The sequence below is a fragment of the Pelodiscus sinensis genome, chromosome 22 (genome assembly GCF_049634645.1).
Source record: "Pelodiscus sinensis isolate JC-2024 chromosome 22, ASM4963464v1, whole genome shotgun sequence".
Taxonomy (NCBI): Eukaryota; Metazoa; Chordata; order Testudines; family Trionychidae; genus Pelodiscus; species Pelodiscus sinensis.
The window spans coordinates 15,987,441-16,003,517 of record NC_134732.1 but is presented as its reverse complement, the minus strand read 5'-3'; the positions used below and the strand labels follow the sequence as shown (position 1 = coordinate 16,003,517).

Here is a 16,077-nt window from a genome sequence, read left to right as displayed (position 1 = left end):
CATCAAGTGGGATTGACAAAAGCACCTAAGTGAATTAGATGCCTAATTCCTTTTGATTTGATTTAGGCACCTGACCTGCTTGTGCACTTTTGTGAATCCCAGTAGGTGCCTAAATGCCTTTGTAAGTCTGGCTGTTAGGCTTTTTGCCAGTCCCACCCAGAGGGATCCTGTGGAGGGACTCTGTGAAGATAAGATTTCTGAGTTTATAAAAACAGATTTCCTCCCTCTGTTACTGGTAAGTATCCAAGAGGAAGGACTGCTTAGAGACCTTATTTACTTTTCATTCCTCAGGCTGTTTTATTTCCTATTTACATTTCTATTCGCTTGGGGCAGTGAAAACAAAAGGGCCCGTGTCACCTTGTTTCACATTTTTGTGAGCAGGATGCGGCAATGTTTGGGTTGCAGACAGCTCAAGGGGTTGTGATTTCCTTTGGAAAGCAAGCTTTGCGTGGTTTTTTGTCGAGGGGAGGGGTGTCTAATTTCATGGCTCTTTTGATGTTTGACTTGTAAAACCTTCAGGTCAGATTGTGAAACCTTTGGTGTGATCTGTCTCTTCTGTGGGCTGTGTACTCTACTAAGATCTTGGGTGTGCTGAGTGTTTAAAACACCCAGCACAAATCTGTGTCTTGTCTTTGTAAATGGGGTGTATGCATGGAATTTTCACTGTCGCAATTACACCAGTGGCTAAAGGGACAAGGCCTTTTTGTTTACAAACCCTAACTTCAGTGCTCTCGGTTGAATTGACAAGGAGCAAATCTCACACAGCAGACATTTCCTCACACGCTGCAGAGATGGGATGGGTACGGCTGAAAACCTGGGAGCATTTTCATTAGGGACCTTTAGAGTTAATGACCACCCGGCATGGGAAGAGGTGCACTGTCTCTGCAGAGCACTGGGAGGAATTATGCCCTGTGCTGCCCAAAGCTCCCTGCTTTGTGGGGGCAACATGCCCACTGTGCCACCTAATAACAGGGTACAGCACTTACTCCCCTCCTCTAGCAGGGGGGGATGGGGGCTAGAGTGAAAGATCACCGGGGGGCTTATTTCTTTCGATTTCAGTATGACAACTTCTTTCTTGTCCAGCACTAAAACCTCCAACCATGAAAGCATGAGCGGGGGCTAAGGAGCCAAGACTCTGTACTGTAACGCGTGTGGTCTGTGGACCAAGTGCGTGTGGAGCATGCATTGGTCAGGGGTTACATTTGCAGAGAGCGGTGGTGACCTTTGTATATCCACCTGTACAGAGTTCAGCCCCAGTGCTCTGTCCCTGATTGTATTCACATGATCCTACTTCTGCCCAAGAAGATGCATGAACGGGCACCAGAAAGATGAAAGACTTTTTGGACAGCTGTCTGTCACTAGGGCAGTGGTGGACCAAGCAGACGTGGCAGGGGCCTGCGTAGGAATCCCTAGCGAACTTCCTTGGAGTCGTTCTATTTCGGACAAAATCTTTACAGGAAAACAGAGTTTTCCCAACAGTGGTCGCCAACTGCCTGGCTGGACCTGCTAGCAGCAATCAACCCCGAACTCCTGTGCAACATTAAATAGCAGGGCAGCAGAGAAGGAATCAGGGTTTTGCCTCCAGCAGGAACCAGAGATGTGGATCAAGAGATCCAGCTGGGAGGATTTCCCCAACTGACATGGCATCTTGTGGCAGCAGGAGTGGCCCGAGGCCGGCTGCGGCAGCTGGCGCCCCAAGCGGAAGGCGTGATCGGTGCCCCCACCTGCACAGCCGTCAATGGCCGTGATGTAATCACGGGGCGCCGGGGCTCCCCATGACGTCATCGTTGGGTGCTCGGGCCGGTGGCGCCCTAGTCAACTGCCTAGTTTGCCTAGGCTCACAGGCTGCCCCTGTGCGGCAGCAATCAAGAGGCGGATGGGTTGGGTGCTGGAGCTGGCAGGTCAACCCTTACCATGTGGTACAAGGGTTATTTCTGCTAGAATTCTGCATGGCTCCAAATGTAACAGTTGCAGAAATCCTACAAAAGTAAAAGCTAGTGGGTGACATTTGCTTTGGGGCAGAGTCAGACCCTTCTGTATTGATATTGAAGGAACCAGGATCTTTGCACTCAACTTCCATTCAGGTTAGTGGATTGAGGAGGTGAAACTGGGCCCATCCACCCATCTCCCTGGTGGATCCTTGTGGAAGGATTTACCTATAACTACTCGAGAGAGAGATCTTGGCATCATTGTGGATAGTTCTCTGAAATCATCCACTCAGTGTGCAATGGCAGTCAAAAAAGCAAACAGAATGATAGGAATAATTAAAAAAGGGATAGAAAATAATTGCCTCTATATAAAACCATGGTACATCTACATCTTGAATACTGCGTACAGATATGTTTGCCTGTATATCTCAAAAAAGATATACAGACATTGGAAAAGGTTCCAAAAAGGGCAACAAAAAGGATTAGGGGTTTGGAATGGATCCCATATGAAGAGAGATTACAAAGACTGGAACTTTTCATCTTAGAAAAGAGGAGACTAAGCGGGGATATGGTAGAGATCTATAAAATCATGACTGGTGTGGAAAAAGTGAATAAGGAAAAGTTATTTAGTTATTCCCACAATATAAGAACTAGGGGGTCACCAAATAGACAGCAAGTTTAAAACAAACAAAAGGAAGTTTTTCTTCACTCAGCGTACAGTCAACCTGTGGAACTCCTTGCCAGAGGATGTGGTGAAGGCTAGGACTTTCACAGGGTTCAAAAAAGAGCTAGATAGATTCATGGAGGTTAGGTCCATCAATGGCTATTAGCCAGGATGGGTAGGAATGGTGTTCCTAGCCTCTGTTTGTCTAAATGGGTGTCAGGGGAGGGATTGTGTGAGGATTACCTCTTTTGTTCCCTCCCTCTGGGGCATCTGGTATTGGCCACTGTCGGCAGACAGGATACTGGGCTAGATGGACCTTTAGTATGACCCAGTATGGCTGTTCTTATGTTAAGGTAGCTGGCTTGGCAACTGCCATTAGCAAGGGCAATCTCTGGTGTTGAAGGTCCCTGGTGAAGCCATTTTTCAAAGCTGTTAGGATGCGGTTACTAGTTTCCTCGTGCTACTGGAGCTGTTGGCAGAACAGTGAAGGGGAATGAAACATTCTTTGTGGATGGAGAAGCTTGTGGTGTCTTGGCAACAACTTCAGATACCTAATGGGGACCTGGTTCCTGCAAAGAGCCTGGTTCCTGCAAAGAATTCACCCCAGGTTTTACCCTGAGCCCAGTGCATGCTGGGAGCAAACAGAGCCAAGGATTCTCCTCTGGAGAGCATATCAAGCTCAGTCATCTCCCTGCCCTGCCCAGCCTCAGGGCTCTGGTTTTAAGCTGCTGTCAGCAACAGCGGGTTGGCTTAAGTGTGGGAGTCTGTCCCAGCTGAGAATTGCTGCCTGCTGTCTAGGGACATGGAATAGAATGTAGGATGGGGGCACCCTATCGGGGCACTGCTGATGGGGAAAGCTGTGAATGCAAAGGAGTTAGGGCCTGGAGCCCCACTGCTGGGTGCCCAGAGCCCCATTGCTGGGTGCCCAAGCTTCCCATCAGCCAACTTTCCCCCAGATCCAGCTGCAGCCCATTCCAGCGGGGCTTGCAGCGTGGCTGCTTCCCACGTAGCCCTGAGTCTTTCTCTGCCCATACTCTTCTCTTGCAAGTGGCACCAGCCTTTCCCTTCGGCTGCAGGCATGGGAACTAGTGGGGAGGGTGCTCCAGCACCCCCAAGTTTCCAGCCTACTCCTGGGGTCTCAGCTTCTGGCCCCATGCACCAGGGGCTCAGCTGCTGGCCCTGTATGCTGGGGTTCTGGCTTGAGCCCTGCATGCTGGGGGCCTCTGCTGCCAGCCCTTCACCCGAGGTCCCTGCTTCTGCCCCATGCACCGGGAGCTCTGCTCCTGCTGACCCCACATGCGGGGGTCCCAGTTTCAGCCCCGTAAGCTGGTGACCTCTTGCTGCTGGCCTGTGTGCCAGGCTTTGCTCCCAGCCTCAGCTGCGGGTGGGGGTGGACAGGCGTAAGGAGGCTCAGCACCCCCACTTTTTAAAATGTTCCTGTGCCATTGCTTAGGCCAGTCCTGGGACTCTTTGCTTTGTTTTCCCAAGATCTCTTGCGTGGTTTCTGATGCTTCCTGAGAGGTTATTTCCCCTCTTTGACAGCTTTACGGCTGCCCTGCCCAGAGGTCACTGAGCTCTGGGGCCATGCCAGCCACGTGATAGCTTGTAGAAAATACCCCTGTCGCTTTTCTCTTTCTGCTGCAACCGGGGATGGGGACTGACACATCCACCAGGCGGATAGTGGGCCTCGCTTTCCATATCACCACTTAATTAATGGCAGAGGCTCCTATACCCAGGGGAAAATGCCAAGGAACTGTGCTCCTAGGGGACTTCAGGTCTTGAACCTGACCTTTTTTCCCTTCTCCAGATGTTGAGTCTGCCAGTGCCCACCTACCTGGGTTCATAGGAGGGTCTGATGGCGAGGCTGAACTGCACCCATCTGCTGGTTACTGTTGGGATGTGTCCTGCTGTGCAGATCTGTTTGTTCACACAGGGTTTGTGGTAGGAGCTGGGCTATGGACACTAGAGACACAATTTAACTTGGGTCGGAAGCCGTGACCACCTGCGCCTGTTCTTACTGGAAATGTAGTTGAGATTGGACCTCTAACCTCAGGAACTAAACATCTTTATGGAGCGACCTACAGAGAGGAATCCAGTCTCCTGCTGCAGAGCATGAGCTGATCAGTACTGGGGCAGGGAGAAATTGCTGGCACCCTCGCCCTGCTTGTAGAGCATTGCACAGCACTAATTGGGTACACCCTTGGGGGTGCTAGTGGCAAGTATTGATCCACACTGGAGTGCCATCCGGATGGCAAAGTGTATAAGAGAGCCCCTGATGGGGTCGGTCCTTTGGGATTCCCCATTGCTCTCAGGGTCTCTCTAAGCATGGAGTGGCCTTTGGGTAGTGCATTGCTTCATGAGGGTGTTCTCCCGTGGTAAGGCGCCATCCTGGCTGGTGTAGGAGGAACATGTGGGTTCTATACTGGTCCCCTCACCACCTCCAGCATTGGGGCATGGTGGAGATGGTTAGAGAGAGGAAGAGGCTGTGGGAAGAGGGCAGTCCGGCTAATCTCCGGAGCCGTATGACAGCCTGAGCTCCCATTAGAGCAACCTCAGAACTGCTCTAACTCCCTGAGGGCCAGGCAGATCCCTGGACAGGCCCAGAACGTGGGCAGTGCCAGGGTGGTTTTTAACTCCACCCTCTCCATTGTTGCCCCGAGCACCGGCCTTTGGTGGCAGACACTTGGGCCCACGAACTCAGTGGCAGCGCTGCAGATTTACCACAGCCTAATGTGGAGGGCAGGCACTGACTCTTGGCCTCCCCCAGCTCTGTTCTGGGTTAGGATACTAGGCTGTAGCCAGGAGTGCTGCTGTGCCTCAGGCAGCGTTGCCGTCATCTGGCACCGCCCCCAGCTTAGGATAACTGGAGCCAGGAGGAGGCCAGGGAAGCCCCCTCCCATGTGCCCAGGGACAAGCTGGCTCAGCAGAGGAGACTGTAGCTTTTCCCCATGAGGCTGTGCGTGTGTGAGGCCTGCCCAGGCCCAGTGGCTTGGACAGCTCTGGCAGGAGTGCAAGTGACTCACCCATGCCAGGAGAGAACAGGAAGAGAGAGCTGGAGCGGTTCCGAGGCTAAAGGCTGAGCCGCCGGTTACCTAAGGGCAAAGGAATGCTAATCCCAGCAGGTCCCCAAGAAAGCCACGTGTGCACCAGGCTAGGCCCAGTGGCCAATGCCAGCCAGATGGATTTGAAACACCGGGGCACGACTGTTGCCCAGTGAGGGAAAGTGGAGATTCAGGCGTCCTTGTGTATGCACAGAGCGGAGTTCCCATTCACTGCCCCCCTCATGCTGTGAATCCCCAACTGGCTGCTTAGGGGCTCTCTGAGCCCCTGGCGAATACGCCCAGCGTGATTTTGAATGGCCTCCCCCTCCGCACAGCCACGGCGAAATGTTCTGTTTTCACAGAATGGCGCTGCTGCAAGGTCCCGGGGTGATGCTCAGTGTGGGCCCAGGCAGGGCAGTTCTCCTTGGCCTCTCTACTTTTGGCCTGTCTACAGAAGCTACCTGGCGGGTTGTGAGGTCGCCCTCGTTAATAGGGCAGCTTCTTCTCGGTGGGGACCTGGCAGAGCCATTTGAAATCGTACCTGCTGGCACCTACTCAGAGCACCCAGGCGATTCCATCCCCTCCCACGCTGTGCACTGGGCACGGCCAACAGAACCCACTGGCCTGCTCCTTTCTGAGTGGCCCTTTCCACCAGACACGACAGGCTTGATTTCTGGCACTGGTGGGGATTAAAGTCAGTGGGACTGGCACCAAGTGGCCTTGCAGTCTGGCAGGAGCCAGCTCTCTGCTGCAGCGTCCAGTGCTGAGCTGTACATGGGGTGAGGGGAGAGGACGGTATCAGGGCTACATTTCTGTGGGGAGCAGCCGCTCTCCAGCCTGTGCCCATCACTCCCCAGGAAAGGCAAGGCAGATGCAGATACTGGGCAGAGACACTCCTATGGGCCCTGCATCATATAGTGACCAGCAGCCACATTTCACTGCGTCCCCAGTTTCCAGTTGCCAGATGCCAGTGCAGTCACCCCAGCAGGCCTTTCATTTCCCCCTCTGCGCCCAAGAGTTGTGCCCCTTATGCTGGGGAATACAAGATCCTAGAGACGGTGTTTGCTGAGGGTGGACTTGCTCTTGGAGGCTAAACTCTAAAGACTAAACTCCTAGTGCTGGGGGAGGCCCCCCCCATGTCCCGCTGTCACTGCTGATGGCCTTTGTGAGGGGGGACATGCTCCGCACCCAGAACACACCACCAGTAAAGCCCCATTTCAAACCCAGGGCAGGACGCAGTGAGCTCTGTGGCTGGAAAGGCTCCCTGATGGGTGGCGTTGCCTGGCCCATGAGGCAAAGGTTTTTCACAAGCCAAATGATTGCAAATCTCCCCTGGTCTGTATTAGCAATGCAGTGCTCCTCCACATCAGGAACCGCCCTGGGTTCCCCGGGCATTGATTATTTAAGCCTGCTGGTGCCCTGTGAGCTTAGGGAGGCGTCTGTCTGAAACAGTGCCTTGAACAACACGAGAGGGATGGCAGAAGGAAAGCAAAGGGGGAAGCAAAGGCTGAAGTTCATCCTCCCGACACCCCTATTCCTCCAGCCCGGAGTGCCTGCCTGACACAACCACCACTGGGAAACGCTGTAGCTACTGCAGACACTGTTCGATCCTAATCGGAAAGCAACAGCAGGCAGGACCTGTTGTGGCTCTGAGACAATGCACCGGGTTTGCGAGTGCCATGCATGTAGATGAGGCTGGAAACCCCGCGCCGGTGCAAAGCGGTCGCAGGAGCGAGCAGCATAGATCGCGCCGAGTGGGAGGAAGAGAGGCAGGGGGAAAGGAGCATGTTGTGGCACGCTTGCAGACAAGGGCTGTTTCTCAGATCTCGAGAACATCACCGGCTGCACACGCACACGGAAAGCCTCTTGGTGCGGCACCTCAGCTCTTTGATTTTCAAGGAAGGAAATAAAATCTCTTAGTGCAGCAGCAGCTGCTGTTGGCAAGATGCGCTGCCAAAGCTGATCAAAGGGAGATCTTCAATCTACTTCTTCGCCAGGGCTGGATCTACGCTTAGTCTAGGCATTGGAAAGAAAAAGAGAGAGAGAGAGAGCAAAAGAGGGAGAGAGAGACCCTTCTGGTGCTGGGAAGATGGAGGCGAAACCTTTGTTCAATGTGCAGAAGGCTCTGGTTCAGCCCATGCAGATGTGTATGCTGGATATTCCCCTGAGTGTCCAGGATGATGATGTGAGTACAGAGAAAGCAAGAGGCAAGCGGAGGTCTGATCGAGGGGGTGGGGGTAGGGATGGGGCATAAGGAGCCGGGAGGGGGTTTTGATCGTACCCTCCCATCCCCTCCCATCCAACCAGCAACATTCCTGGGAACAGGGAAGTTCTGGTGAAGTTAGAGCTGCCAAGGGCTGGTGTGTGGGCAACAGTTCGTCTATCGCTTTTGCCGAGGAGTATTTCGGGGCAGACTGTCTCTTGTGCTTCCCAGATCCAGGGTACCAAATGTGGGAGGAGAGGGGAGGAAAGGTTCCTAGAAAGTTAAATGCATTTCACCTGTCAAAGCAAAAGAGGATGTTTGTTGTGTGAGGTGGGACAAGTGAAAGTCTATCGCTGCCTCATAGCAGGGCAGCCCATCAGCGCGGGCTGCCGCGTATCAATGCAGGACAGTTCTGATATGGGATTTCAGAGCCTCCATTCAGTTGCAGCGGTTTAATCGCCTTCTACACAGGCTTTGTTTTACACCTTCCATCACTGTCTATCCAGCTGTTTAGTGGTTTGCTCTGTGCTAGAGTCTGCTCTCTCTTCCTGTGGGGAAAACCCCACTGGAGCAACTAAGCATGGAATCTGGCCCATTCTGTGCAACAGTCCTATTTGATACACTTGGAAATCTCCTCAGTGCTGCACCCAAAGCCAGGGAATTAAGAGAGAAGGTTCCTTCAGCACCCTTAACTCTGCTCCACGCGTGAGTACATTATAGAGCTGATCACTCGGTGCTGGGCTATGTGACACGCTGTACCCGATATCACTGTCTCTATTTTCATAGGCTTAGGAGTATGGGACCTAGTCCTTGTCCTGTAGGCATTTGGGACAAAACTTCTGACTTCACAGGGGGCAGAATTGAACCCATACCCCAGGCAGAGTTTGTTTGTTGTGGAGACATTAAATCTGAATGTCTTGCCAGTTGTGCAAGTAATGCATTGGTGTTGATGTCACGCTTAATTGGTGGAGTGATGCGGTGAGTTCCATGTGGTGGCACTGGTTTTGAAGAGACCCAGAAAGACAAAGAAAGGGAAGGACTTTGTGCCTCTCCTCACCCACATACCATGGTGGCAGGATTCAGTCCCAGCAGGGTGGGAAGCCCCACAGGCCTTGCTCAGCATACGGGGAAAGTGTCTCCATCAGTAGAAAGTGACTAGCAGATCACTCGCAATTGGATTCATCCCAGAGCTTTGTCCAAGAGTTGCAGGTTGGCTGTGCTAATGGGGATACCTGCATGGCTACTGGCAGCTGTTGCACACAGCTGGCTGGAGCTAGGTAACCAAGCTGTACATAGGGAGGTGGAGCAGGCGATGGGCTCACAATTTCCACTGCAGTAACTGGGACTTGGGACAGCCAGTGCTTCTTAGAACCAGCTGAGAGGAGCATGGAACAAGGCAGGAAGACTCCTGCTTCAAGGGAGCGAACAGAGGTGTGCACCCATGTCATTTTTGCTCAGAAAAGGGCAACAAAAAGAATTAAGGCTATGGAGCAGCTGCCATATAAGGAGAGATTAATAACACTGGGACTTTTCAGCTTGGAAAAGAGATGACTAAGGGGAGATATGATAGAAGTCTATAAAATCATGACGTGAAAAAAGTAAATAAACAAGAGTTATTTACTCCTTCCCATAACACAAGAACTAGGGGTCACCAAAGGAAATTAATAGGTAGCAGGGTTAAAACAAACAGAAGGAAGTATTTCTTCACACACAGTCAACCTGTGGAACTCCTTGCCAGAGGATGTTGTGACGTTCAAGTCTATAACAGGGGTCAAAAAAAAGAGCTAGATAAATGCATGGAGAATAGGTCGATCAATGGCTATTAGCCAGGATCGCCAAGAATGGTGTCCCTAGCCTCTGCTTGTCAGAAGCTGGGAATGGATGACAGAGGATGCATCACTTGATGATTCCCTGTTCGGTTCATTCCCTCTGGGCATCTGGCATTGGCCACTGTCAGAGGACAGGATCCTGAGCTACATGGATCTTTGGTCTGACTCATGGCCATTTTTATGCCCTCCTCCAGCCCTGCAAAGGGCTGTATCCTTCCAGTGGCCCCTTGTCCTGACATTTCTTTCGTCTCAGGATTTCACAGGGCTTCCATGCTCCCTTCTTCCCTTGTCTGCTGTGCTCACCATTGTGGTATCTGAGCACAGGTACTGCCTGTATCTCCTAGGGCAGTGTCTCTCCGCAGCTTATTCGCTGTTTGCTTTGTCTGCAGTGTGTTGGCAGGTTTCTTAAGGCTAGGGTGACCAGATAACTTGTGTGACAATTGGTGAGAGAGGGGTGAGGCTATAGGGTCCTGTGGGGGTAAGAGGCACCTATATAAGCCTAACATCAGGACCGTCCCAGTCATATCAGGACACCCTATTTAGGACCAATGGGTTTGTACAGCTCTAACCAGGCTGAAAGTTTCACTGTGATGTAGCTGGATTCAGAAGTGTAGTCAGCCCAGAACCCATTCCTGCTGGGCAGGGAAAGCCAGTGCTGGATTTACCTGTGACTGTTAGGGCATTGCCTAGGAACTCCCTGGGATGCCCCAAGACAGGTAGCGGATTCCCTGGGACATTCATGTTAATTAAGTACTAGAGATGTCACCGTGTTAGTCTGGTCTTGCTGAAACAAAAGACAGGACTATGCAGCACTTTAAAGACTAACAAGATGGTTTCTTAGGTGATGAGCTTTTGTGGGCCAGACCCACTTCCTCAGATCAAATAGTGGAAGAAAATTGGCATGACCATATATACCAAAGAGATACAATCCAAAAAAGTGAACACATAATATATATTAGACAAACTTTTCAGACACTTCGCCAAAGAATCAATGCACACAAAACAGACATCAGACAGTTTCACAAAGAAAAAACAGTTTCTTGCCATTTCAACCAGACCGGACATTGTCTCAACGACCTTACTACATGCATCCTGCTTCAAAGAGACTTTAACACCAGACTACAAAGGGGAGCCTCAGAACTGTCATTCATGCTTAAATTTGACACTTTACGAATGGGCCTTAAAAAAGATGCTAATTATCTTAGTCATTACAAAGATAGCTTCCCCAATTATCACCCCTAATATCATTATCTCGTAGACACTAACCTCCCCCCCTCACACCCTCTGTCCTAAAATCTGATTTGTCAATTTTATATGTGTTCACTTTTTTTGATTGTATCTCTTTGGTATATATGGTCATACCAATTTTCTTCCACAAATTGATCTGAGAAAGTGGGTCTGGCTCCCAAAAGCTCATCACCTAATAAACCATCTTGTTAGTTTTTAAAGTGCTGCATAGTCCTGTCTCATGTTAATTAAGGAAGAGGAAAACCTGAACTGGATCTTTATGCACACCTGAGCTGGCCTGTTGGGACTGTGCTTGGGAGAAGAAAACCCTGGCCTGGATTGCTCTAGAATGGCCTCTCCTTCTTAATAGCACTCTGGGTTTTACCGCACAGAGTCAAATTAAAGTGCAAACCCTGTATGTTAGGCATTGTTTCCATTAACCCCTTTGCAGCTGCTGGAACAGGCACGGATCTCCGCAGCCAAGACACTGTGAGAGGCCCAGTTGTAGGCTGGAATGTCAGAGTGTATCCTGATCCTAGGGGTGCATGTTTTTGGGTTGTCCTAGCTCCACCAGGGATCTGTGTTTGTCCTTGAACATAGCTGCTCTGCTGTTCAGCACGGAAGAGTTAATGGGCATTCTTGCATGACCTCAGGTCTGGTAAAGATTCCAAAATCTGCTCTCACCTTGGATTCACTCCAGTGTAACTAAGAGGAGTCCCCTGGATTAGGGATGTGAAATGTACCTGTGTAAATGGTTAACTGATAAGCCTGGGCTTATCAGTTAACATTGTTACACACAGGCTCCTGCCCCCGTTCCTGGGGATCTGGCTGCCACCCGGCCCTGCTGCCTCTGTTTCAGAGGCAACAGGGCGAGGCAGCAAGAGGGAGCTGGTACGCATGGGGAACTGGCTTAAAAGCTGGTTCCTTGCATGCACTGGCTCCTGGGGAACCGCCTGCCACCACACACTGGTGGCAGGTAGAAGCCAGTACATGCGGGGAGCCGACTTAACAGCTGACTACCAGCATGCACCAGCTCCTGGGGAGTCGTCTGCCACCCTGCATGTAACTGCATAACCACTGGAATTTTCAGCAGTCACACAGTTACTTAATAAATTACACCCATTTTAACATCCCTACCTAGGACTTACACCAGCCTTGTTGAGTACAGAATCTGTCCCAGCTTTCCCACTGCAAGAACAACTGGAGGCCCTCCTCAGTGCGCACTCTGCGCTTTTTACTGCCACGCTCCCAATTTCAGAGCATTACAGGGTAAAGCAGGACAAGGTGCCCAAGCTACACGGAGAGGGACTGGCGCTAACTCGAAGGGAGTCACTTGTCCATCACTCACAAGGGTAGTGCTGGCATTTTACAACTTGACTTGGCCTTCCTGCTTCTAGCAGAGAGCAGTTGGATTCCGACTGGGCGAGTGTCAGCAGGCAATGCTTGGCCGCACAGACTGCGGCTTTGGAGCGGAAGGATTAACATCTGCAGGTTGGGGACGGGTTCATTCTTGGTGTGTATAAACTTGTCTGATTCTCTGCCGTCCCTGGGAAGAATTAACCCTGTCTGTCAGCCGCAGAGCGGGGGGGGCCGTTGCACACAGCAGTGCTTGCCGAGCTGGCATCCTTTCGTACGCCTCCTCTGCTGGCAAAGCTCATGCCAGAGTGGAAACGTCAGTGGGGAAATCCAGAGCCGTATCTCTCATGCGCCAGTGTGGAAACTCCACTTGCACAATCTCAAGTGCTCCCTCCTGCTCACTGCCCGGAGAGGAAATTGAGCATATTATTCCCTGCATGCCCACTCTCATATCTTCTGATTCTGGACTGGCAGCATCACCCGCCTGCCTGTGCCAGGACTGGGAGGCCCAACCGAGGAAGAGCCAATCAGGGGTGCCCACCCTGGACCATTGCACATTTGTAGGGGGGATTTTATATCCTCTGATCTCCATTCTCCACCCCCCAGGAGATCCCAAACAGACTGTGTCAGGGAAGTATTTCCCAAGACCTTCCATGGTCCCTCATGCCCAGCCCTAAATCACAGGCGGTTATTGTTTCAGTAAACCTTACAAACCCTCCCCAGCCTTTCCAGCCCAGGAACTGCATTGGAAGCCTGCCCAACTGGGAGTGCAGTCTCCAGAGATGTGGGTTCAAATCCCACTGCAGGTTACACTTGTGAGAGTAGCTTGGTCTTCTTGTCCCCAGGCTACATAAGAACGGCCGTACTGGGTCAGACCAAAGGTCCATCTAGCCCAGTAGCCTGTCTGCCAACAGTAGCCAGCACCAGGTGCCCTGGAGGGGGTGGACCGAAGACAATGATCAAGCGATTTGTCTCGTGCCATCTGTCTCCAGCCTCTGACAAACAGAGGCCAGGGATACCATTCCTACCCCCTGGCTAATAGCCTTTTATGGACTTAACCTCCATGAATTTATCTAGCTTCTCTTTAAACTCTTCTATAGTTCTAGCCTTCACAGTCTCCTCTGGCAAGGAGTTCCACAGGTTGACTATGTACTGTGTAAAGAAGAACTTTCGCTTATTAGTTTTAAACCTGACACCCATTAATTTCATTTAGTGTCCTCTAGTTCTTTTATTATGGGAACAAGTAAATAACTTTTCTTTATTCACCCTCTCCACACCACTCCTGATTTTATATAACTCTGTCATATTCCCCCTCAGTCTCCTCTTTTCCAAACTGAAAAGTCCCAGTTGCTTTAGCTTCTCCTCATATGGGACCTGTTCCAAACCCCTGATCATTTTAGTTGCCCTTTTCTGAACCCTTTCCAAGGCCAAAATATCTTTTTTAAGGTGAGGAGACCACATCTGTACACAGTACTCAAGATGTGGGCGTACCATAGTTTTATACAGCGGCAGTAAGATATTCTGTCTCTTATTTTCTATCCCTTTCTTAATAATTCCTAACATTCTATTTGCCTTTTTGACTGCAGCAGCACACTGTGTGGACGTTTTCAGAGAACTATCCACGATAACTCTAAGATCTCTTTCCTGATTTGTCATAGCCAAATTAGCCCCCATCATATTATATGTATAGTTGAGGTTATTTTTTCCAGCGTGTATTACTTTACACTTATCCACATTAAAATTCATTTGCCATTTTGTTGCCCAATCACTCAGTTTTGTGAGATCTTTTTGAAGTTCTTCACAGTCTGCTTCTGTCTTTACTATCTTAAACAGTTTAGTATCATCCGCAAACTTTACTACCTCACTGTTTACCCCTTTCTCTAGATCACTTATGAATAAGTTGAATAGGATTGGTCTTAGGTCTGACCCTTGGGGGATACCACTAGTTACCCCTCTCCATTCTGAAAATTTACCATTTTTTCCTACCCTTTGTTTCCTGTCTTTTAACCAGTTCTCAATCCAGTACATCTATACAGAGTTTGTTTTTCGGAAAAAGATACACAATGTGTGTACCTTTTTCTGTTTGTTTTTTCGAAAGAGGCTTTTCCGACATTTGGCCCATCTCCACATGACCAAACGTGGGGAAAAACCTCTTCTTTCAGAAGATCCCTTATTCCTCATAAAATGAGGAATACAGGGGTGCCGATAGAATGCACCCGCTTTTTCAGAAACTCTGCAGTCTAGACATAGCCCCAGCGGATCTTTGTCCACCTAATCAAACCACACAATTCGTGATGGGGGCTGGCAGAGCTGTGTGGGGGCAGTGGTGTGGGATAGGAGGGGATGCTGTGGGTCAGGGCAGTGGCACGTTGGCCTAGCTGAGTAGGGGGCAGTGAACATGTATCCAAGTACATGGTTAACCAACAAGCCTCTTGCAGTGGAGGGATGTAGGCCTGTGTGCTCTGCTTTATCAGAGGCAGCCGGGGGGAGGTAGGAGCTGGTGTGGGGGAGGCAGCTCTCTGCAACCACCAGCTCCTGCCTCCCCTCCCCCCCCCCCCCCCCCCACGTGTAACTACTGACATTTTCAACATTTGCACAAATAAACGTATTTTAACATCCCTAACGGGCTGGGAACGCTGTGGGTCAGGATGGTGGTGCGTTTGGCAAAGCTATGTGGCTGAAATCTTGTCCTGGGTCTGCCCGTCACTGGCTGTGTTTCTAGTCGGTGAGCTCAGGTTCTCAACATCGGTGAAGTCCACGCAGATGGAAGAACGAACAAGCAAATGATTGACTCCATGGGCCCTGCCGCAGGGGGCTGGCTCCAGCCCTGGCTGCTAGCAAGCAAGGAGCTGAGGTGGCCAGGGGCGGAGATAAAAAAGGAGCGGCACACGGAGGGAGGTAGCTGCTCCCCCAGCACCGCAGGTCCCCAGCTGAGCTGCCTCAGCAGTGTGAATGGCTGGGGCTGAGTCACTGACCCCCTGATGCTCTTTCCCAGAAGCTCCCAGGCATCTCAGCCCCTCACTTTCCCTTGCACTGGGTGATGATCTTTCTCTCCTGCACGCCCCTCACAGGAGTTGCTTGAAGCCTCGCAGTGTGTGCCCTTTGCCAAACAGCAGCCAACAGACCCCTGCGGTGCCTCTTCCCAACTCCGCCTCTCTGCGCCCCGTCGGGCAGCATACTGCCAGGTTAGCAACGAGTTGCTGGGCCTGTTAGGCTGCCATGTTCCACCCCAGAGTTGGCTGCATTTCCACAGTGGAGGGAGAGTGACCTGCAAATATATGGCAGAGCCTATTGGTCTCAGTGGGAAATGTGCTTTCCATGTAGGTTTAGTCTCCCTGCTGAGTGCTGTGCAAGGAGCCCCACACACTGCATCCTCGGTTATCCCAGGCCTTCCACATGTACAGCACGCCCAGTTCCCTGGAAATTGTCACTGCCAGTTAACTGCTGATTTGGGGGGGGGGGTCTGTGGGTAGAACAGAGATGATCGTGCATTGGATCCCGTTCCCCGGACATTGCCTGCAGCCTCGGCTTCTCCCCCTGCCAAGCTGCCTCCCTGACGTGTGTTCTGTACCCTGGTGAAGCTAGTTGCCTCCCAAAAGGTGGTTGTTGGGATCCTCAGGCATTCAGGGGCCTTTCCACAGAGTCATTCCCTAGCCTAGCCGGGCGCTGCTGGGATGCTGCCCTGGAAATGCTGCTCGGCAGCTCTGGGAATGGCATAAGAACGCAGCAGGTCTCTCAGGGGATACGCACTGGCTGGAGGAGGCCTTAATGCAAGCCCCACCTCCGGCGCTCGCAGCATTGAGCATCTGCCCCCCTCCCCCCCCGAGCG

General features: G+C 51.3%; 1 protein-coding gene across 2 annotated transcripts in view; it reads left to right on the top strand.

Moving 5' to 3' along the window:
- Positions 1–16,077, top strand: part of RALGDS (ral guanine nucleotide dissociation stimulator) — a 116,915-nt gene that overhangs the window by 22,691 nt on the left and 78,147 nt on the right. The window contains exon 1 of one of the 2 annotated variants that reach the window (XM_006136833.4): positions 7,524–7,818. The exons of the other annotated variant lie outside the window; for it this stretch is intronic. Within the exon in view, the coding sequence (XP_006136895.2) occupies positions 7,723–7,818 (96 nt within the window). The 5' untranslated portion in view covers positions 7,524–7,722. Of the gene's footprint in view, positions 1–7,523; positions 7,819–16,077 lie in introns of those variants that run through there. 2 annotated transcript variants of the gene reach the window in all.